Source organism: Simochromis diagramma, unplaced genomic scaffold (assembly GCF_900408965.1).
Source record: "Simochromis diagramma unplaced genomic scaffold, fSimDia1.1 OVJJ01000355.1, whole genome shotgun sequence".
NCBI lineage: Eukaryota > Metazoa > Chordata > Actinopteri > Cichliformes > Cichlidae > Simochromis > Simochromis diagramma.
Window position 1 is genome coordinate 700,656 of NW_024387174.1, and position 22,795 is coordinate 723,450.

The following is a 22,795-nucleotide window of genomic DNA, read 5'->3' on the forward strand; positions in this document are numbered from 1 at the left end:
TTTCATAACAAACATGGACAGTCCTACCAATCATCTCTTTCTTTAGTTTAACTTCATGGTTAATTTTCAACTTTTTGTTGTGATGGTTCACATTTTGGTAGTAACTGTCTCATTTCGGTTGTTTTTCTCTCTTTGATCCTTTTGTATGACCTTTTTGCATCTTTTCCTACAGTTGTTTTTTGATACTGTTTTGTGTTACATTTTGATTTTTTTATTTTACAGTTTTAGCTCATTTTGCATCTCTTTTTACCCCATTCTCTCTCTGGGGTCGTTTTGTGTCTCCTTGTGATAGCTGTTCATGTCTTTGTGCTATGCTGTGATTATTTGTCATCTCTTTTTACCACCATTATGTCTATTTGGGGTCGATTACTGTCACGTTTTTGTTTGTTTGTTGTTGTTTTTTTGTCATTTTACGGATGTATGTTTTCTGGGACATTTAAGACCTGGTTTTAGAGCTTGGACCTTTTCCTAGACCCTGTTCATTATGTCCATTATTAGAAAGCATTTACACGGTTTACATTTAAAACCGCTTTTAGTGCTTTTATTATATCTCTGAAATGGCTTCATTCCCTAATTTAATTTTCATGAAGCCAAATTTACAAAAACGTGTAATTTATTTGTAAAAGCTCCATAAATTTAGACTGTAGTTTGTTTTTATGTGGCGACAATCAAGAAAACAAGAAACTAACAAAGTCTGGATCGAGTTTTGCTGTGACCGGCGTAGGCTTTTATTGCGAAAAAACCTCGGACCGGAATTGGCTTCGTTATCTTTTCTCGCGTAACGGTACCCGTCTGCTGTCAACGCGGATTTTGGACAAAACCTGCGCAGCATTCTCAGACCTTGAAGAAAATGTTAGCGACGACATCAGTTCCCATCCACTCCCGAAATAAAAACGAGTATTTGTAGACTTTCTGGTGAGTTGGCCTCCATGTTTGAGCAGGTTATTTTCACCGTTAGCCCGTTAGCATGCCTGGCAGCGCCAGCTAATCGGGGAAACGTTAGCTTGGCTAAGCTGGGCATCGCCGCTTTAAATTGTCTAGAACTGCTAATGTTAAGGTCCACTTTTTCCCCAGGTATTTTCGTTCTTTTTAAAACCTTCAATGCTATTTTTTTTAAATAAAAATATTTTATCCAAATGTAATGCAAGATAATGTGACCTTAGCGCTGTTTTCATTGCGCTCACACCAGTGACAGTCAGCAGGAGGAACTAGGCGCCAGACAACTAAACAAGGCTGGTTTTATTCCTCAGAAACGGGCAGTAACGGATAGACGACTCTCTGATGTCTGTGATAGTTTCAGCCTGACTGGTGATTTTAAAAACGCATCTTATTTGCATGTTTTAGTATCCAGACACCTTTGTGTCAACTCAAGGACAAATGTAACACACACCAGGCTCAGATGTGTGTGAAGACTGATTTGAACATCCAAAAATTAATCTTCCTTTCGTGTTTCTCTGTGTATTTGAACCTAAATTACTGTCCTTTCCTGAACCTAATCCAACTGTTTTGTTGGTTAAATATAACTGAGTAGTTTTGGTTCATAAATCCAACGAAACTTAAAACCGAAAAAAATAAAATTAAAAGGTCGACGATGACTGTTGGTTGGCACACAGGGGCCAGACCTCTTTTCTCGGTAGAAAGGGTAAAGTCATCCAACACAACCTGGCGTTCTTATCACCTCAGCCGACTTCTGATAATCTGTTCCTGGCAGTAAGCAGTGAAGTGTAAACATTACTCAAACCTCAGTAATGTTCCTGGAGCAAAACACACACATAGGCTTTTTGTGTAAGTCAGATGGGGTAAGTAACTTTTCATTCGTAATATTTAGATTATTTTAAAATACATCTTAAGTGATGGGTCCTGATGAATGTATGATCAGCAGGCTTTCTTTTAACATCTTAGAAATTATTCAGCTGCATAACAAGTAGGAGTGGGCAGGATGTTGATCATCCGCTTCTATCATGGTGTGGGATTTTGTTTTGTAGTTATGATTCATGATAAACAAGTTAAACGCCAACCTGAACACTTCAAAGAGGAAAATATTCTGCTCCCTCTCACTGATTTATGAAATGACAAGAACGAGTCAGTGAGTGCTGCCCACCTGATTTTTTCTTCTTCTCTCTCCTGTATCTTTAGAACATTTAAGGAAGTCATGAAAAATGTTGCATTCATTTTAGTTATAGCTCTTAAAATGACTGACCTGGCCCACCCTCATAAGGAGACATGAGTGGGTGGATGTCAACTCCATAAAGTTATGTTCCTTGGGTAAAATATGTGTTTTTAAAAAAATGCCTAAGGATAAAATCATCTAAAAACACAGATTTTCTGGCCGCTTGTGCCATAATAAACTGGGATTGGCATTAACGGTGATATTAAAAGAAAAATTAATATTGGGTTAAAATTGCTCAAATGACAGTATCATAATTAATCCAGTGTTGGGTTATAGACTTTGCAGTTCATCAGTGACTCTGTTTTCTTTCGTTAAGTACTTTATTGTAGCCACAGATAATTATGCTTGGAGTAGGTATAAAATTAACTTTACTGAAGTTCTCTTATAATGCAAATTAAAATGTTTGACATTTTGACTCAACTTTATGTACTTCAGAGGTTTGTACCTGAGGCCTGGGCTCACAGATCAACAACTCCTCGTCCTTCTTGTCCTCTTTTGTCCATTCTTCTATTTATTACATTAAATTTGACATGAGACCTTTTCTTTTTCTTTCTTTTTTTTTTCTACTTGCAGATTTCATTTTATTACATCTCAGAGCCATAAGTAACCCTATTTAAAACATTTAAACTGTTGCCACTCCAGAGAAAACACTTTTGAGTGTTCTGCCGTCTCTGGCGTCCTTCTCTGATGCTGTTATTTCAGTTTCCTCTGTTGGAAATTCTGATGCTTTTTTAGATTTAATATTGTAGACCTTCTGTTTTCTTTTTTAAAATAAAACTTTAACTGCTTCCTTTCTGGTAAGTTTACAGGTAAACCGTTTTCCTTGGGTAGAGAAAAGTGGGTGTGGCACTAGGGCCAGAGCAGGCCTGCCAAAAGGTCCAATCCAGTGTAATTTTCTCTGTATTTTGTCATGAAGATTAATGTTGTAATAAATAACCGAAGGGTTAATGTTACCTGAGACATGATTTTATTACAGTAATATATCTTTGTAATCTGGAAACAATTATTTTGTTTCTCCAAAAACCTCTCTGCCTGTTGCTTCATCCATTTTACAAATGTATTATTTGTTTCCAGAATGAAGTTAAAAAGACTGAATATTTCAGAGGGTTTTTTTCATATATTGCATGTGCAGCCATTTCTTGCATAAAGTGAGAACATTTCTATTAGTGAATGTAGCAAATCTACATGTCTAATTATTGAATGAGCTTTTGGCTGTTGTGAAACCATAATCTTTTTTTTCTTCCAAATATTGCTCGTCTCTCACTGGAACATTTCAGCTTCTTCCAACAAAATATTGAACACAGACAGTTTTCAGTTTCTGGAGCTGAAAGAAAAGGTTGTGATGTGGTTGTTAGCTTCTCAGTTTCTATCCCAGTGGGATTTATTAAGCGTGCTCGCTGAGCAACACTCTGTTTCACACTCATTCACTTTGTCATTTCACACATTCACACGTGGAAACTGCCAAATAAAACCACTGCCAAGTGCAGTTCTTGGCAGTGGTTAGGATTTCGTCTTGATGGTTTGCAGTGAGTGAAGAAGACTGGATCTGTTCTCTTCGCCCTCTGGTCAGCCTCTCTTTTGTGATTTTATACTTTCAGTCTGTGGTTGCATCAAGTTTGGACGGAGGGATGCCAGTGGAGAGCGGGAGTAGCGCTGCTGCCCGCCAGGCCAAGCAGAAGAGGAAGTCCCACAGCCTGTCCATCCGCAGGACCAACAGCACCGAGCAGGACCGCTCCGGCCTGCAGAGAGACATGCTGGAGGGACAGGTGATGAGTCCTTAAATTGTACCCTGAGAACGGATGAAAACTGCCTTGTATTTCCAGCTACTCCTCTGCTGTCTTTCAGCATTAGCCTGCTGCTGTCCTGCTGTTTCTGTGAGCACCCGTAAGCACTTTGGTTGTAAGCCTAAGCCAATTAGGTTTTAATACAACCGTTTAGAGGACACATGATGGTTTATATTGTTGCTGGCTTGCCACAATTACTGGATGAGTGCTGTAAGATTGTTTTCATTTAGTGGATAAACAGATGGATTTAGAACAGGCTGAGCCATTTGAACTTCGCTCGGGTGGATCGTTCAGCTCAGTAGTGTTTGTTCCTGTTTCTCAGGTGTTAAAAAACCTGCTCGCTTTCTCTGTGTCCTGCCAATAAGGAGCTGAAATACTCGTGGGATGCAGGGTAAACACAGCTTACCTGGAGGTAATTATCTGAATCGAGAGTAAATCAAGAAAAAAAGGGAGAGGGAAAGGATTAGGAGCCTCTGAATTAAGACTTGGCTTCAGTTAGAGGTGCACATGTAGAGGAGGGAGAGTTAAAGCCTGTTGAACTGAAACACAGTTCACTGGCTTGTCTCACCTGCCTGGTGTACCTGTAATCTAACCACTTACAAAAATCACTGAAGCACCTTTTTATTGCAGTTTCTTAAAGGATCAGTGTATGTCATTTATTTGCCAGGGAGGCATTTTAGCATTTGGCTTTAACATACTGTCCAGCACCTTCAGATAAAAATAAAAATATCAGGATCGTTTGTTCGGGTCTGACAAAGTGCTGAGCTGCATCTGTAAAGCAGGGTCTGCTGCTTCACGTGGATTAATGTTGTCCTCGTGTGAGCCTTAATACGTGAGGGCATTGTTGGCTCAGCCCATACATGTGGCACTGTCTTCAGTCTTGACTGACTGTGTTGAACACACTCTGCCATGTAGACTTAATAGATATTCAGACCTGTGTTTCATTTAGGTTGGCAGGATTTTTTCCTAATTAACTTTAGTGTCTTTGTGTTCTTATATGAAGAAATTCAGTAAAACCTTTTAATAACCAGGTTTATTATTGCTTTATTATTGCTTGTTTGTTAATGCTTTGTCAATACATGATTATCTTACTGGTGGATATAAAGTTGCAGCTGATGGTTGTAAAACATTGTATTCCCCGTGGGCCAAACGCTCAGGCAGCCTGCTTCAGACAGTTTTTTTTTTTTTTACTCTTGGCTCTGTATGATGTCAGTGATGTGGCACATGATGAATATGGTTGTCTCAGGCGCACAGCTCTGTCTCTGAGCACCTGCTGTTCAAACCTTTTATTTGTAAGAGACAGCTAATCAGAAGAAAGTGCCCTTAAAGGGAGCAGAAAGGAAACTAGAAAAACATAATCAAAACTGATAGTGAACAAAAAAAAGGATTATTTTTGATCTTAGTAGAGTCCAAGAATCAAAATCAATGTGCGTTTGTTTCTTGATTTAAGGTAATTTATTGTTTTATTTTTGCATTTGTATGTTGGTCCTTTTCACATGTCACAGTAGGAAAAGCACAGATGGAGGTCTTTATCACTTTACGACCATTCAGCAGCTCTAGTTTACTGAGACACCTGAGCGTAGCGGTAACATTGATAATGTTGTCAGCAGCACCCGTGCTTTTCCTGCTGCAAGAAAGGTTCATAACCTTAAGAAGAAGAAATGGTGCAAATTTCTTAAATTGCAAATCTAAAACTCCCTGAATGTGGAAGCTGAACTTGTGATCATGCAGTGAAAAGAGGTTTAAATCTGTTGCAGATTTAAACCTGCTGAAAGCGCCTGTTTCTAACCAGACGTGGTGTAATCCCTTCCTCATGACTTTTTGTTTTCTCACTCTGGTCCCTTTTGGTCTCAGTCCTCTGATAATCTGGAATCCTTCATGAGAATGGAGGTAAGTTTCAGGTGTTTCGCCCTCTGTGTTTCGGATAATAGTGTAACTTCCCTCGTAGTTTGTAGAGCTTTAGCATTAGTTGTATAGGTTTGGTGTAGTTTAGGTTTGGTTAGTAATAGGTGGAGGTGAGGTGTGGTCGTTGCTGCACTTCTAGTCTTCTTAAAAATGTGACTATTTCTAGATTACTGGACTTTTTCTTTTGTGTTTATTTAAATAATATCTACATTTTGCAGTTACAAATAAATCAGTGTTTGTGACCTGTTTAGTATGTCTTTGAGAGAAGATGGGATGTTTTCAGCTCTGTGAACTTGAGGTGGAAAAGTTGTTCTTATGCAAATCACAATAGTGCTGCTCTATGTAAATAATGATGCACATGAAGGATGTGACTTTCTACTGATGTGAAGAATCAGCAGGTGTTTGACTCTTACATCACCTTCTTTATATACTCATCCTGAGTCTGTAATGAAATAGCCTAATGTATCAGTGGATTTTGGTTGTATTCAAAATCTGTATCATGCCTCTTTAGACTCTCCCTGCATTTGTGGGTATCGCTGTCAACTTGGAACAAAGGTTACAGGAAATTCACCAAATTTAAAGCTTTTATTTGAACTTCTGTTTACTCATGTGAAAAACAGAAAAATAATAGTCATTAGTTATGTTTCATTTCAGTCGGTTCCTGGCTGAACTTGACTGTTGGAAACATGTCACTCTCCAGCACCTGGCCAGTGTATTTACCCAACATTGGACCCGCTGGTTATGTTGAATCCTGTGGGATAAAGGCCCACATATGTAAACATATTCTGACTTGTCACATGTGCGTAAAATGTTCTCCACACTGGTAATAAGGATTAATATAAAGGAATTTGTCTTTTGAGCATAAGACTAATTAAAAACATAAGATTTTTTTTGCATTTTGCCCTCATTTGATTCATTTTAGGCAAAGATTTTCAGTCGTTTTGGACTTTGAGATCTCATACCTCAGTGTGCTCTAGTCTGTAGACTTGTGGCTTCATGCAGCAGTACATGTATCATCATGCAGCATTGTGTCGTAGTCAGCCCTCTTTTTTTTTTTCACGTCATTATCTCAAATGTAGCACAAACCCTTTAGCCTTTGAATGCTGACCCACGACCGATTTCTATGTAAGTAGCTGCGAGCACAAAGGCAGTCAAAGAAAGAAGGCATGCTTTGTGCAGAGTACACAACGAAGAGAGCTCCACACACTGACCCGTTTCATCGTGACTGGCCAAAGCTTGGAGATCTCTTCCACTCCGTGCTTGTGTCGAAGCTGCTGACTCGACTACAGACGGAAAGCGACACAAAACTGTTTACTCGCTGTGAAAAAGCCTTCTCAGGTGGATTCAAATCTGACTTATAACACTTGATTTTTATGTTTTTTTTTTTTAATTTTTAATTTTATTATTTTAAATGACTTTTTTAACCGTTGTTTGAGGATGTACCCTCTCCTCTCACATACTCTTCTCTTGTAAAGTGCTCCTACAGACTATGACAAGGTGAATCTTTTTATACATTTTTGTGGTCATCATCTTTGGAGGTGGTGACTTTTGCCCTCTCTGTACATGTGCTGGCTGTCGTTAGGGTAGAGTTCATCACCAGTCATGCTACATGTGTCCAACTATGCTGTTTTTGCTGGCATGCTCAGGCATAGTGTGGAATGCCTGACGCGAGCACACCCTCAGGCTCATAATTAGGAGCTTATTTTGTAATAGGACAAAGCTGAGGAAACTCTTATTGCTTAAAATGGTGCCTGTGTTCAAATATGTAAAGAATGACCTCAGCCATCACGGGAAGAAGGTTGTAGCCTTGAACCGCCCAGTTGGCCGCAGTGTTAATTTTAACAGGAAACTTCGATTTAAATAATAATTTGGGCGTCTAAATTGTTTTAGTTTTAGTCGACTAAATGTAAGATTATCATAGATTAAATCTAAAGTTGGTTCAGTTGACTGACATCCAAAGTGTAAATGTTTGTTGTGTTTTTACTGGTGAGACTGGTGACACATGGTTTACAAAGCTTCTTATTTTCCTTGCCATCAAATGGGAGACGTGCCTGCTGCTCTCTTCCTCCCAAGCCTTTAAATTTTGACACATTTTCATGAGAAACTGGAAGCTGGATGCTAGCTGTACTGTTTCTCTGAGACAGATCAGATGTGCGCATTTAGCTTTACTTCACAAGATCTTTTCTGATTGGATCACTTCCAAACTTGTCCCACCTTTCATATTTTAATTACTTCTGACTGGGTCTTGTCTCCTCAGAATATTTTCATCCAGTTTTATATGTTGAAAAATTCATATATTTCATCATAGTTTTTGTCCTTGGGTATTTGTTTTTTACTTATTGTTGAGTTGAGTTTATTAGAGCTTCTAAAGCATGAACAGTTGTCTGCCTCTGTGTTGGTCTTGCTTGGTGACCTGACCTCTGTGACTCTGAGCTGGATAAGGGGTGAAGAGGGAGGATGGATTTATTTATTTATTTTTTAATCAGAGGCAGTTACTGTGCAGACTTTCCCATCACATTATGTTGCCTGTGGGAATAACCCCTAAAAAATGTTGTCTGAATTTGTGCACGCTTACCTTTTTTTTTTTTTTTTTTTTTTTTTTTTTGTGTCTTTTGGGTTTTTTCTGTTAAATCTTTTGTGCTTTTCATGTAATTTAAAGAAACTTGAAAGCTACAGTTATCAAATGACTCTTAACCTAAACTGCAGTGATTAATGTCCCATTGATGGACATTTTTTAAAATAGTCTAAATATCAGTTTAACCCATGACATTCTTTAAAAAAAAAAAAAGTCAGATATTGTGTATTTATTTTTATTTGTATATCAGTCCATTACGACACATTATAGATTATTTAAGGAAGTTTAAAGCACATTGTAAAATGGGATAAAGAGAAATTCTGTCTAGAGTTTCCTTTTATAGCAGCAGTAGTCTTGCAGAATGGTATACATTTGTCAAAGCCTGTTTGTTTGCCCTATAAAAACACATTCAGACCTGTAAGGCACCAAGACCTCCCCAGTGCTCTGTAACCATCTGACTGTTTCTTTCACTTTTATGGATGATTTTACTAATTCTTTCCTTCTTTCCTGCCCGAGCCTGAGTTCACGATTATTTCCTTCCTCCAGGTTTATGGTGTGATAAGAGGCTGTTCCTGTGCTTTGTTGCAGTAAATTTGTGCTGTTGGTACCAGATATATAGCCTGCTTGTTCTGCAGGCTTTCTCACTCTGTAATGTTGTTTTCGTGCTCAGAGAATGGATTGAAATCTATGGGAGAACTCTGCAACAGGATGGTAGAAGTTTACCTTCCTAGGGAAAACGTCTTTGTAATGCCTTATTTTTGGGCAGCGCCAGCAAATGTCTGAAGCATTTTTTTGCCATGTTTCACAGTCAGTCCTGATGCATGCTCAATGATCCAGGTTAGAAAATGGCACAAAGTCGATTCTGTTCAGGGTAATGAAATCTTCCTCCCACTGAAAACATCCAGAGGAAGCAGTTTGTTTGCCCTAGTCAGTGAAATTAAGTTAGATATAATTTAGTTAATCCTTCAAAATAAGTGGGCAGAGGCACGTCAGTAAGGTGGCCAAGTGACCAGATCAGCTTCTTTGGATAATCCCTCATATTTCCACGTTTTTTTTAATGCTCTCCTTTTTTTCCCACCCTCTCCAGGACTCCAAGTTGCCTCTGTCTCTGAGGAGCAATCTGCTGGACCTGTTCAGTCAGATCGAGAGGGAGTTTGAAAACCTCTACATAGAAAACCTCGAATGTAAGTTCCCATGAAAGCAGAAGTGATTGCTCTAGCTTTTGTAATAATTCACTGTGCAGCAAGAGACCCAACACAAAAACGGAAGCAGTTTGCATTTCTTAATTTTATTCAATGCATTTAACTTTTTTTTTATTGAGATGCATGAAAAAAATGATAAATTCCTACAAAATAAAATGAATTTATCAGTTTCTGTGGCCATTAAGCAGAAAGCTGCTACTCAGCAATGGAGAGTAACTTGCTAACCCTGCTGTGGTGAATAAAACGACACATTCAGATGTCTTTTAATGCGCGACATGTTTGACTTTCAGTACGCAGAGAGATTGAAACACTGAATGATCGCTTGGCTGCAGAGGGACAAACATTTGAAGGGGCGGATTTAGCAAAAGGAGCACTTAAAACAAAAGGTGAGATTCATGTACAGTTATGTTATAGGTAGCATAGATATATTACTCATCTTTTGTTTGTTTTAATCCTCTGACCTTTGACTTCTCTGACTTCTTTTTGTTTTTGTATGAAATTCACAGCGAGCCACAGCACCAGCCAGCTCTCTCAAAAGCTGAAGACGACCTACAAGGCCTCAACGAGCAAGGTAAATCGAAAATGTTTGTAAATTAAATTGTTTTATGTATCTGATATTATAAGTTACCAGTTTATAAGGTTTTGGAAATTTTCTGTAATTATTGCTTATTAAACAGAGTTTCTGTAAATCCTTCCTTCACAAAAGATCTGAAGTTCAGTTTTTGTGAGCCTTTGGGTGCTTTTCATTATACTATCGTGTTTCCTCATTTCCTCCAACTGTGGCGCTTCCTTAACTGAGCTCAAAATAACTGATATAAATGACCCCAGAACTCAGATAAAAGGTAGTTACTTATTAAATACTTGAACTGACAAAAATAGCTGATGATTATTATTATTATTATTATTAGCAGTAGTAATACTGTTTGTTTTAATCTATATTGAATATTCCTTTTAAACCTTCCAATTTATGTACAAGTGTCTTCTTCTTATAAGTTCTCAGCTGTTTATTTACCTTCATTATTATAACCTGAAGGGTAATAAACGGTGTGGCTGTGTAAGCGTCAGTGGTAAAATTTGTGTGATGATTCAACATTTTGCCATAAAATTATTTCTTTATTTCAGGTTTATCACACATTATGTGTGATGGCACATTATTCATATCATACATTTACCATGTAAATGTTCTATTATCTGTTGATTCTTACTCACAGCACAACAAAGGAAGCACAGTGAGAGTAAACTGTGCCGTGTAGAGGTGCAGCTCGTATACGTCACCTCAATTTAAAACAAAACAAGACTTCAGTATAGATGCATCATTTCTGAGCCATGGGAGGAGAGACGAAGCTCGTTGGCATCATGAACAGCACCCTTAGTCTATTTTTAATATTATTTTGTCCATCTGAATTTATATAAAGAAAACAACGCAGTAAAAATGTTCAGTGTCACTTGTTTTGCGGTCAGTAAAGACAAAAATTTGAGGAGGTTTATTTGGCGCCTGTTTCCGCTTTGTCCGTGTGAGCTCACATGACTTTTGAATGTTAAAGAAAAGAATTGCTTTGCTTTCTTTTGTCACTTTTTTGCTTGTAGCCGCGTTCAAATTCTTGCCATGCCAGAGTAGGTGGATCCCGCAACTTCAGCGTAACCAGCTGGGAGTTGTGGGGTGGAGACTCATGGGTAACTTGTTGATTTCTTCCCCTTGTGTGCCAATATGCATGAACAGCCCAGCCAGGGGGGCGAACCTCCCTCCCCAAGAGACTTGGTCATCCAAATGTAGGCTTTTGAGCTTTTCTCTCATTACCTGCGTGAGATAAACCAGCTCTTTATCATCTCCCTAACGGGCCTTTTCAGTTGCACCTTTTTATTTCGTTTTATGCCGCTACCGTCGGCATTCACATAATGGTACACTGTGGAGGCATCTTTAACACGGACCAGCTTCAAAATGCTTTTTGAGGAGCATTTCCTGGCTGCTGTAGATCATTGCTGGCAGAGTCACGTGTGTGGCCTGCTCAAAAGTCTTTGCCTATAACAGATTTTGCTTTTTTAAACAAAAACGTTTAGAGTTTTTACTTGGATTACTTTTTAACTGTCATTATTAATGGTGACTTTAAATATTTGGGTGACTTAAAATGACAGAAAACCCAAACATATCTTCATATTTGTTTTAAAACTTGGCCGTAGGAATCCCGAGTTACTTGAACTTCCTCAGTTAAAGTAACAACCCAGACAGAACGACTCATTTTCCTGGTAAAAACATGAGGTATGATCACAGTTTTTAGGGCATGGGACTCTAAAACTCAAAAGCCTTACCATAGCTGTTATATTTATTTATTTAATTTAAGATCCCCAAGTGGGAGTAGTCAAAATACTATGTATTAGAAAATACTATTTTCTAATACATAGAAAATGGGGACTCTTCTGTTGAAAACTGCTCAGCTGTAGCTGCATGTCCAGCTCTCATCACTGCTGATGATCCTTCATCAGAAAGTTGATGTTTGCTCTCTTTGTGAGTTTGAGGACTTTGGTGGCCAGAATGATACTTACGCAGAGCAGCCTGAAACCAGCAGCCGAGTGGGGGACCCCGAACAGAAGACCAGCTGTTATTCATACCGTGGAGTGATATATTAAATAAATAATTCACACTTTTAACTGATTATTTTACTAAGAAAAGCAAAATCTCACTGTGGCTGTGGCAGCCTGCACTCTGACACTACAAACTGTAGAGAGTCACTGCTCCATAATTCTTCTGCAGCGCTTCGCATTTCCTTAAACCTCCCCAAACGTCCCTGTTGCTGCTTTTTTAAATGTAACATGGTGCGTTGATGTTACAGGTGCACAAGTTATGGATTAATATCGTTCCCAGTGTTATAACAGAAGACATAAGAAATTACTTGCTTCATATTATTTATTTATTTTTGTACACGAGAACGTACTGCTCTGCTTGCTAACAATCACAACCGCTGGTCCACACCCTGTCATCCGTTTGACTATCATTTGTTGTCTTCAATCCTTCAGATTTTGTTTAATGTTTCTCTTGATTCGTGTATCAGATGATTGATTTCTGTCTTGATGTTCTCCTACTTTGTTTCAGTTGGAACTTATTTAGTGGTCTGTGCCCAAAACGAACCAGAAGTCCTGTTTGTATCATCCCCATCTTTAATGTAAACGTCTCAACAAAATCTTGATACAGATGACAAAAACTACTCCTCGGTTTCGTGTCTAACCATAACTTTGGCCGCTTTGTTTTCTTTTTTCCTCCCTCTTTTAGTTTTAGTGATCCGCAGTACTGATACAGTATGAATAATGCGAATGCTTTCATCTGGGTTCGTCTGGTAGTTTGTTTTAAAGCTCGTCTGAGTGTGCGATTGCCAGTCTGATACTTCAGGAGCTTTAAAAGAAACAGGAACAAAGATATTTTGGTAAAAGCTCTTGAACCCAGTGAATAACACTGCTGTTCACCAAAGCTAATTAGCACTGGCATACTATAAGGACCCTGCTGAGCAGCTCCTCAGTGATCCTCAGTCCTGCTGACCTGCTTCCTCCCTCCCTCCATCAGACCAGGGTTCCTACACAGCTCGAGAAACTGATGGCTTAACAATAAAATCTGTGATCAAATTGAACTTTAGATTTAGTAACATCTTAAAACTTTTATCCCCTTTAAAGAATAAAAAAACAAACAAACCACAATGCCAAAGAGGGGCCCAGAGAAAGATGACAAGTGTCAGGAGAGACAGTGGGGTCAGGGATTTGGTTTGTAATAACAGAATTATCAGTTATTTATTTAGTTTTTAATTTAGTTTCAGTTAGTTTCCAGAGCGAGTTTACACATTTCAGTTCAGTTGATTGTTTAAAAATGTTTGGTTTCAGTTTAGTTTTTATTATTTCCATTGTTAGTTTCACATTTGTCCCAGTTTCAAGATTTGACCAATTCGGAAAAGACTTAAAGACATTTCTTACATATTTTTATGTAAGACCCCCTCAGTCACCTCTAGTGACATTATGGATCTTGGAATGTTTGGGGGGGGGGTTTGAGAAGGTGAGGTGTGTAGGAATCCTGTTAGGGACACGTCTGGGATTATCTGGGATTTCCTGGTCCGTGTTAACATTGGCTTGATGTTACCATCAGATTGTGTCCAGTTTCAAAGCGACCACGTCCAGAGCGGTGTGCCAGCTGGTCAAAGAGTATGTGGGTCACAGGGACGGCATCTGGGACCTCAGCGTCACCAGGACCCAACCTGTGGTGCTCGGGACAGCGTCTGCAGGTATTTTCTTTTATGCTCTTGTACTTTATTTATATCATAGTCTTTTTTTTTTTTCTTCATTTCTGTGGTGGTGGTTTTGTCTCTAGCTTCATCTTCTGTCTTCAAACTCAGGTTGATGTGTCTTTGTCTTTCCTTCTGTTGTTTACAATGTCAACATATTTAAACATGTTTAAGCTCTTTTTTTCTTTTTTCTTTCCAAGCTGAGACCTAAACTAAAGCGTGATGGACAATTGTTAATAAATAAAAACTCAGACTGTCCTGTGTGCTTTCCAACAGACCACTCTGCTATGCTGTGGAGCATTGAGACGGGAAAGTGCCTCCTCAAATATATGGGTCATCAAGGATCAGGTAGAGTTAGAAATGTCAAACCCTGGAATTGCTGAACCAGCACGTAATAATCTCTTCTGTTTAAGAAGTAGATCCTGCAGCATTGTGACCTGCTAAACTTGTTATTGCACAGTGATTAAACAGCCATCATAAAACTGGCAGTCAGAAAAACATTACTTGGTATACTATGCCTCAGTGGTGTTTGTCATGTGACAGAGTGCATATCTGTGTCTCCACAGTGAACTCCATCAAGTTCCACCCCACTGAACAGATGGCTCTAACAGGTAACCATCGACAGCATCGACATAACTAAGACTTAAAGCTGAAGCAGCCAAATCTGTGTTACGTGTACTTATTGCAGCAGCTGGAAAAATAAAACTGAAGTGAAATATTGTTTCGATACATCTGAGAAACAATAACCCAAACATGAGAAGGCTTCTGCAGAAGGACTGAAAGTCTCAAAGAATAAGTGTTGTTGTCTTTTTACTGCTGGTTTTAACCATAAAGTAAAACATGGACACAAATGGAGCGTTATTTCTTTTTATTCGTTTTTCCTTGACTCTCAGCAGCTGTTTTACCCCTTTATCTCTGCCTCCTCCACAGCATCTGGAGATCAGACAGCTCACATCTGGAGATACATGGTGCAGCTGCCGACTCCACAGCCTGTTGCTGATATCAGCGTAAGCTTTCCCCCTTAATATTTTAAAACTTGTTAGTGTTCCTGTCGTCAACGCCTCTTCCTCTCCCTCCTACATCAGCAGCAGACACCCTGTGAAGACGACGTGGACTTCTCAGACAAAGATGAGGCCGACGGCGAGGCGGAGGGGCCGAACGACTGCCCTTCCATCCGTGTGGCGACTACAACTCTCCGCAGCCATCAGGGTGTGGTGATCGCTGCTGATTGGCTGGTTGGGGGCAAACAGGTTGTGACGGCTTCCTGGGACCGAGCCGCCAATCTGTACGATGTGGAGACGTCAGAGCTGGTCCACTCACTCACTGGTAGGAAGACGAAAGTATTGAAATATGAAATATTGTGTTTATTATAAAAATGTGGAGCCCACACTGAGAAAAATATGCCTTTCAATCTCTCTGAAGTTGACTTGACGACATTTTATTAGTTGAGTTGACCCAACTTCTGTGAAGTGTTTTTGGTTATATTGTCAGATTTGGTTAGTTAGAGCAAAGCTGTGGTTCTCCTTTCTGGTTGAAAATGAACTGTTTAAACATTTCAGATCATCTGTTCTGCACTACAGTTATGAAATTCTGCTTCCTTTTATGGTGCTGATCCTATTTCATTGGCATGTATTTAGTCATCTCCCTAAAGTAGATGTTTATTATCTCAGTGATGTAATTGTGTTGCCCTTAATTCTTTCAGTTTGTATTTAAAACACAGATGACCTGTACAACTTGGAATCTGCCATTTTTGAAAAGCAGGGAAACGTAAATCTTCTCCCAATTACGTCAAAGCAGAAGAGGAATGCAGTGAGAATGTAATCGGTTTAAATCGCCACAGGCCTCCTCTGCTCCTGAGAGGAGGCCTGTGGTGTTTCTAAGGCGTGTAGAAATGTAGTATCAGGCCCCACGTTTATGTAGTTTCAGACAAGAAAGTATTTTACCATATGTCTAAAATAAATCATTATTTTTACTTGCTTATCAAACTATAAGATTCAATATTTCCTAACATTTTTGATTGCCTCTGTGATGGACGTGTTTACACTTGCCTACTGATGTCATGTCAGACAGTGGAGTTTGTATCTGTCTGACTGATGAACAAAAACCAGGAAATTGGGAGGGATTGTGTGTCATTAAAGGTGCTGCAGTCAGTTTTGAACTGGGCGGTGTTCAGCCGAATGAAGGTCTCTCTGTGAAAGTGGAATAAATTAAGATATTAAACGGGAGATGGTGCAGTGTAGCTGGGTTGGAAAACATCCCTCAGTGTAAGAATGGCAGCTTTTAAAAAGAAAGATAAACATGAAGGGAAAAAAGGAGGTGTGTATGCTCCTCACTGTGTGCTGCTGTCTCTTCAGGGCACGACCAGGAGCTGACCCACTGCTGCACACACCCCACCCAGCGTCTGGTAGTCACCTCGTCCAGGGACACCACCTTCAGGCTGTGGGACTTCAGAGACCCGTCCATCCACTCTGTCAACGTGTTCCAGGGGCACACTGAGTAAGCCGAACACCCATGCATCCATCTCTATCTGTTGCCTTCATGGCAGGTGGTTCATAAAGAGCACTTTAGAGTGCTGTAGTACAATTAACCACAGTGGAGTGGAAGCCCAGTTATTTTGCATTGGTGTATAGATGCATACAGCTATGTCTCAAATAATGCAAACTTTCATACATGTGAATGTGTGTGTTGTATTAGGAATAGAGAGTTTGGCTATAAAGACAAAACCTTTTTCAGTACCATTTGTAACGGTCATTTCTGTTGCTGTAAGCCACAGTAAAGATGGATATTTTAATGAGAGACTTTATGGGGACTAATAGTCAGTTCTCCTTCCTGAGTGCTGGTGCTGCTTGGTTTCAGCTGCTGGCATATTTGTGCACAAGCTCTTCTTTGCTGGTGACAAACCTGTGAAATGAGCTTTGCACACAGCAAGAGACTAACACTGACATGGTTACCAGAGAGGGTGGAAGAAAATTCAGCGACCTGTTACACGTGACGTTATGCTAATGCAAAGTGGGCGGGGCTGGAATTACTGTTTGCTTCTCAACTTTAAAGCAGCTTATTGGAGCTACTACCAAGGGAGTGAAGGAAAGCACAGGTGGATATAAGATTAGGTGGAAGATAGATCTATGTAATCAGAGTTTGTTCTTTACAGTGACCATCTATCAACTTCAGAGTGAAGCACGACTAGTAAATCATTTAATATTTGCACAGGGCTTTCTACCACCACTGCCCCTTCACCCACTATCTTTACTGATGATAGATATCTGAAAGAAATCCACTATAAAATATTACTTTCTCAGTTCCTGCCTTCTAGAATTTGGCTCTAACTGCGTCTGCAGGAAACGGTTACAGCGGCTTTAAAAGGAAACAGAACAAGAAGCTGATGAAATGAAAGTTTTCTGAAGTCTAAACTGGACTTGTTTTCTCGTCCTGTGGCAGCACGGTGACGTCAGCAGTGTTCACAGTGGGAGATAACGTGGTGTCTGGGAGCGACGATCGAACCGTCAAAGTGTGGGACCTGAAGAACATGAGGTCGCCCATAGCAACCATCCGCACAGACTCTGCAGTCAACAGGTGTGTAAACCTGTTTATATTTATGTCATTAAAAAGTAACGATTATAGGAAGGAATACATTAAAATGACTACGCAGGTCTACTAAAAATCTACAAATGTATTTATAAGGGAGCAGAATTGAGCTTAAAAGGCTCAGTTTTAAATGTCACAAACATACACGTCCCTGCTCTTTCAAATATGAATGTGATTTGGCTCTGATTAGACCATATACTGCAGATAAAGCCTGAGCCTGTGTTCCCTGTTGACTCCTTTCAGGATCAGCGTGTCGGTGAACCAGAAAATCATCGCTCTTCCTCACGACAATCGGCAGGTCCGGCTGTTTGACATGTCCGGGGTGCGACTGGCTCGACTCCCACGAAGCAACAGACAGGTGAGTGCGAGATTTACCGTTTAAACAAAAAAACAAAGACTAAACCTCCACTAAGAATTTAAGCCACAGAAATAAAAATGAAAAGTGCAGCCTCTTGAAATTTTCTGTTTACTGCTTAAGAACAAGGATGCTCAGGATCCACGTCAAAGTAAAAATGTCACCCTCACAGCTGCCGCGTCTTCTGTTTTATGATTTAGGGTCACCGGCGCATGGTGTGCTGCTCCGCTTGGTGTGAAGACAACACCACCTGCAACCTGTTCACCTGTGGCTTTGATCGGCAAGCCATCGGCTGGAACATAAACATCCCCGCTCTGCTGCAGGAGAAATGACCTCCTCCTACTGTCACCTTACAGGGAAATGCCACCAAAAGTCTGTTTGGAGTATCAAACACTGAAACCTTTGAGTGGGGTTAAAAGGCGGCTGGAGAAAACTTGTCTCGTACCTTTGTGTCGATGAAAAGTTGTCTCATGTTGTAATGTACAGGATGAAATTCCTGTCGTTTCCAGCAGCCGTCTTTTGAGCCCACGGGGGGGTCGGTATTTGTACTCGATGTCCTTTGAGCTCTGTTCTCCTCCTTTGTTTGGGGTAGAGCAGAAAAAGGCCTTGCACTTGCTGTCTACTCCATCTGTCACGCTCACAAAATCACCGCTGCCAAAATATACAAAACACATTTGTGGTCTTTGCGTGGAAGTGATTTAACATCTGGAAAAGAGAAAAAAAAAATCCTGTGCATCTCTAATGAAAAAAGCACACGAGCTTCTTCTTTGCCGTGAACAAAAATGCATTCTGTTAATGCTAAATCAGATCTGTGACGTGCTGACGTTTCTGCTTGATGCTGATTTAAAATGCAATACTGGAAATCTAATCTGTGCCACTAACAGCAGATTCATGCTGGACAAAGACAGCGGTCTGCTGCTTTAAAGGAAAAATCCACTCATTTTATGTCATTAGTTTTTCCTGTTTAATACACTGCAAGAGTTACATCAATGAAAACTCATTTGTGAAACTTGTTGTTTACTTTCTGCGTCACGTACATTTCCTAGGTTATGATGCAACGTGGCAGTGGAAGCCCTCACTGCTGGAACGCTTGAGTCTCATGTTCTGCACTGGGATCTAACAAAGCGTTCATTTTCAGCATTATGTTTGACTTTTTATTTTTTTTCGTGTTTCTTGGAAACTGAAATAAGTTTCCAAACATTTTGTTTGGCTCCTGGCTCTGTCTGTAACTCGCATAATAAATGAAAACCAATAGTTATGAGAGTGTAACTGAGGACCAGTAAGCTACAATACAGGCTGTAAAATGACTCCTGCGAGTTCTCGATGTGAGCCTGCCGACGTTCATCCAGTGGCCGCTTGTTGGTGAGCTATCATGAAACTTTAGCAAGTAGCTAACAATTTTACAAGAGTAACTGGTACTGCAGCAAAACATTACACTACTCCACATAACCAACTGCAGTTGTCTGTTTGAACTATAGACTGTATATAAAAGATGCATGTAGCCACTGTGATGTCACTCATTGGTTTTAGATGAGTGTATTAGCGACGGTTGCTCGGAGCCACCGTGTTGGTATCCAAAAGGCACCAACATGGTATCGATGTCCAGTACAGTGATCTGTGTTGCAATACCTGTCAGATAAAGTGGCCACACCTCCAATTTTGAAGCTAACAGTAAGCAAATGGATGGATATAGGAAAAAAAAATCTGTGTAGAGTTGTTATCGGGGAGGAAACTATCTACTAGGCTATAAGCGTTTTTCGCTATAAACGGGCTCTTTAATGCGGTAAAGTTGGGCATTTTAACACGGCGCTCTTTGTGAATTCACTCACTTCTGGAGCCAGCCTCAAGTGGACAGTAGTGGAACTGCAGTTTTGAGCACATCTTCAGTTTTTAGCTCTAAAAGTTGCTACTTATTGTTTATGGATATTAATGTTAGCTACTTGCTACTAGCTAACGTTGCATGCTAAATAATGTAGACTCTTCAGTTAAACCATGTTGGGTTTATTATTAATCCTCAGTACATAACCCCTGATTGCTCGTTGCTGTCAACTACTGCAAAACCTAGCATTGAGTCTAGCAGTGAGTCATGTGCAGGTGTGTTACCAGACTACGCTGATCTATGACGCAGTAAAGCATCCACTGGCCTTGTTTATGTTTCAGAGCCACTTTTGATGTGTTGGTCCTATCGATGTTTAGGACATTTGTACTACTGTTGTTTTGTTTGTTCGTTTCACATCACTGTTTGGTTTTTGCCAAGGCTAACATGGGTCAGCATGCAATGACTCTTTGGCATCCTGCATTATTCATCTTTTTTCTCCGTTTCCCTGTTCTCCACCTGGCTTCCAGTAGGTTGCTGGTTCTTCTTCTTGTCTTTTTATAGTTTAACCCATTCAAGAATTCTCTAAATTTAAGTAGCTGTAGTAGCTGGTATTTGACCCTGAAACAAGTCCCACATTCACAAACCGGCAAACCGTCACTCTAAAACTCCCCGATTGGTCCTGTGGTGGAAAGTTTTTTTTTTTTGGCGTGATGATGTCACAGCTATGTCAAAGCAAGCATAAACAAGTGATGCACTTTTAAAAAAAGTATCTGTTACAGTTTTTCTTTTTGCTGCTGTTGTTGGAAATAAATGTTTTTCTGGTAACTTTTGGCTGTTGGTCAGCTGACATGGTGGCACATAACCTGAAGGACTTTAATGGTCAGGATGGTGGTTTTGAAAAAGGTTAATATCTCGTGCTGGCAGCACAGGGGTTTGTCTCACTCCAGTTTGTGCAGCTCTGTTTGTGCTGCAATGTTCAGGACGAACCTTTCCTCGCTAGAATTTTAATTAGAGTCTCACTTTTGTTTGAAGCCAGTCGGTGTTAAACAGCAAAATCAGGATTTGCTCAGATAGAAATGAAGAGTTCATGTTTTTTTTTCCCCTGTGTGTTTATCCCAGATCCAGGAATCCAACAGGCATGCACTTTTTTTTCTGCAGTGCAGACATCTGATAAAGGAAAAAACACATCCACTTTAAATGAGCATCAAAGAAGTGTCGTCAAACGTAGAGATCGATCTGTTGAAATGTTCCCTTGTCTGCTCAGTCCAGCTGTTGTACCAATGCCTGACATGATTGTAAAACCTTTTTGTAGTTTATCGCAGTGCCCTTTAGTGAATAGTGTTGAAACAATATCGTGGGGATTCTCTTGTGTGTCACATTTTTTTTAATGGTACTTCAAAACAAGTGAGCACTGTTGCGACGTGTTTACTGTTACGGGCTTCGCTTTCCCACTGCCACTAAAAGACTCAGCCAAAGCTGCATTTGAGGGAATGGGAGACTCTGTAGTGTGTGTGTGTGTGTGTGTGTGTGTGTGTGTGTGTGTGTGTGTGTGTGTGTGTGTTTTCCACTCGTGAGTTACAGCAGTGACACAGTAAACAAGCACAATTCATGTAAAACTTATGTTTATAATTGTGGAGCGTTCACTGGTTTGTAGAAAGCACACTGATATGATTAACATTTTATCTCTTCAGTGGGAACAAAATACCTTTTTATTTGTTTGTTTGTGGGTAAACATGGTCGAGCTTTACTGCCGCCTTTTGCAACCCTGAATATTTACTTTCCAGCAGAACTGTTTGATGATAGAAGGTGTGAAAGGATCATTAGTCTGAATAAAGTGAAACAAGCACCGAGGTCTGAACTTCAGTGTTAGTTAAAGTTTAGGGAAGCCTGCCACACAGGCTGGAACAGTTTTAAATATCAGGCTGCAAACATGTTTGTTTCTTCTTGGTTGGACAGCGTGAGACCGTTTTTCAATCTTCTTTTTTTTGTGTGTGTGTGTGTGTGTCTGTGTGCAAAATGTTGAACTCCTCTTACTCTAACATTTGTGTCACAGACTGTGATATATTAAGAAAGGTTGGCTGTACGTGGCTGCAACATGTTTCTTTTTTTTTTATAACATGACACGTTGTTACCACTTGTCTGGTGTAACTCAGTTTTGTTGCTTGATAGTGATTTTTTTCATTCACATTCACAGAATTCATTTTGTCACTTATGCCAGGGAAGACGCAGGCAGAGGTTTTGTTTTGTACATTTGTACATTTCTTGTGGTATCTTTAGAATTGTTTGCACAGACAGGATTTCCTTCCAGTATCAGCATTACTCATATTTATTTTGTATTAAACTGCATATGTCGTTATTGTCAGAGCTTTTGCTAACTTACGAGAACACAAAGAACTTCAGAGATCAGTGAAATCTAAATAAATGTGCTAGGAGTAGGAGGTTGATAGGAAATCTCAAAATTGTATCAGGAAAAAATGAAAACTGATTCAGAAAATGACGAGCAGCGCTCTCAGGCTGTTGTGCAGGGCTGTGCTCTGATGTTGAAGATAAAGTGACGCCACACAAGAGACTGAAAATGGACTGATTACATGAAGTAGATGAATAATCTGTAGTAAATACAGACGCGTTGTATTCTTATCTCGCATGTATATGCAGAGGTGGTCATTATCTGCATTATCTTTAAAGTTGGGACTCTAATCTGTTCCTCCGGCCGTCATCCCTGGTTTAAATGACAGAACATTTGTGTGTGTGTTTCCTTGTCGACTTTTTCACTGCACTCGACTGCTCTTTCCACCAACACCGAGCCACTTTGTTACCACCTTCACGACTCACCAGTTTTAACCGAACGTTAAGTTTCATCTTTCACGCCATCAGAAAAACCCGATCACTGAGCATCGCCCGTCATTAAGCTGCCATCCTGAACCCTCGTCAGACTGTGGTCTCCCGGTGTTTAAACTGTGTTTTGTGTGGTCAATGTAAAACAAAAACACAACAGCTCACAGTTCTCCAAAAAAAAAAGAAAGAAAAGGAAAATATGTTACTGAGTTTTGTGGATTATAGCTGTGCAACGAGAAACAAGCAGTCGCTTGTGAAACAAAAATAAAACATTTGTGCTGTTTGAACATTTGCTGTCTGATTTGT

At 39.8% G+C, this 22,795-nt stretch overlaps 1 protein-coding gene and 1 long non-coding RNA gene across 3 annotated transcripts; both read left to right on the plus strand.

The window, feature by feature from the left end:
• The first annotated feature begins 698 nt into the window (after positions 1–698).
• On the plus strand, positions 699–22,776 carry LOC120744899 (WD repeat-containing protein 37). 2 transcript variants are annotated; one of them, XM_040049497.1, is made up of 14 exons: positions 699–915; positions 3,769–3,936; positions 9,522–9,618; positions 9,927–10,022; positions 10,143–10,207; positions 13,760–13,895; positions 14,172–14,243; positions 14,462–14,506; positions 14,826–14,902; positions 14,981–15,221; positions 16,250–16,391; positions 17,334–17,468; positions 17,724–17,838; positions 18,036–22,776. In XM_040049497.1, the coding sequence occupies exons 2-14, from the start codon at positions 3,799–3,801 to the stop codon at positions 18,165–18,167; spliced, it is 1,491 nt and encodes a 496-aa protein (XP_039905431.1). In that variant the 5' UTR covers positions 699–915; positions 3,769–3,798; the 3' UTR covers positions 18,168–22,776. The 2 variants fall into 2 exon arrangements, with proteins under 2 accessions (XP_039905431.1, XP_039905432.1); XM_040049498.1 differs by having other exon boundaries at positions 702–915; positions 14,984–15,221.
• LOC120744905 lies at positions 10,214–13,299 on the plus strand. Its single transcript, XR_005698487.1, has 2 exons — positions 10,214–11,406; positions 12,725–13,299. It is a non-coding gene; the product is annotated as an uncharacterized LOC120744905 (long non-coding RNA).
• Positions 22,777–22,795: the final 19 nt, after the last annotated feature.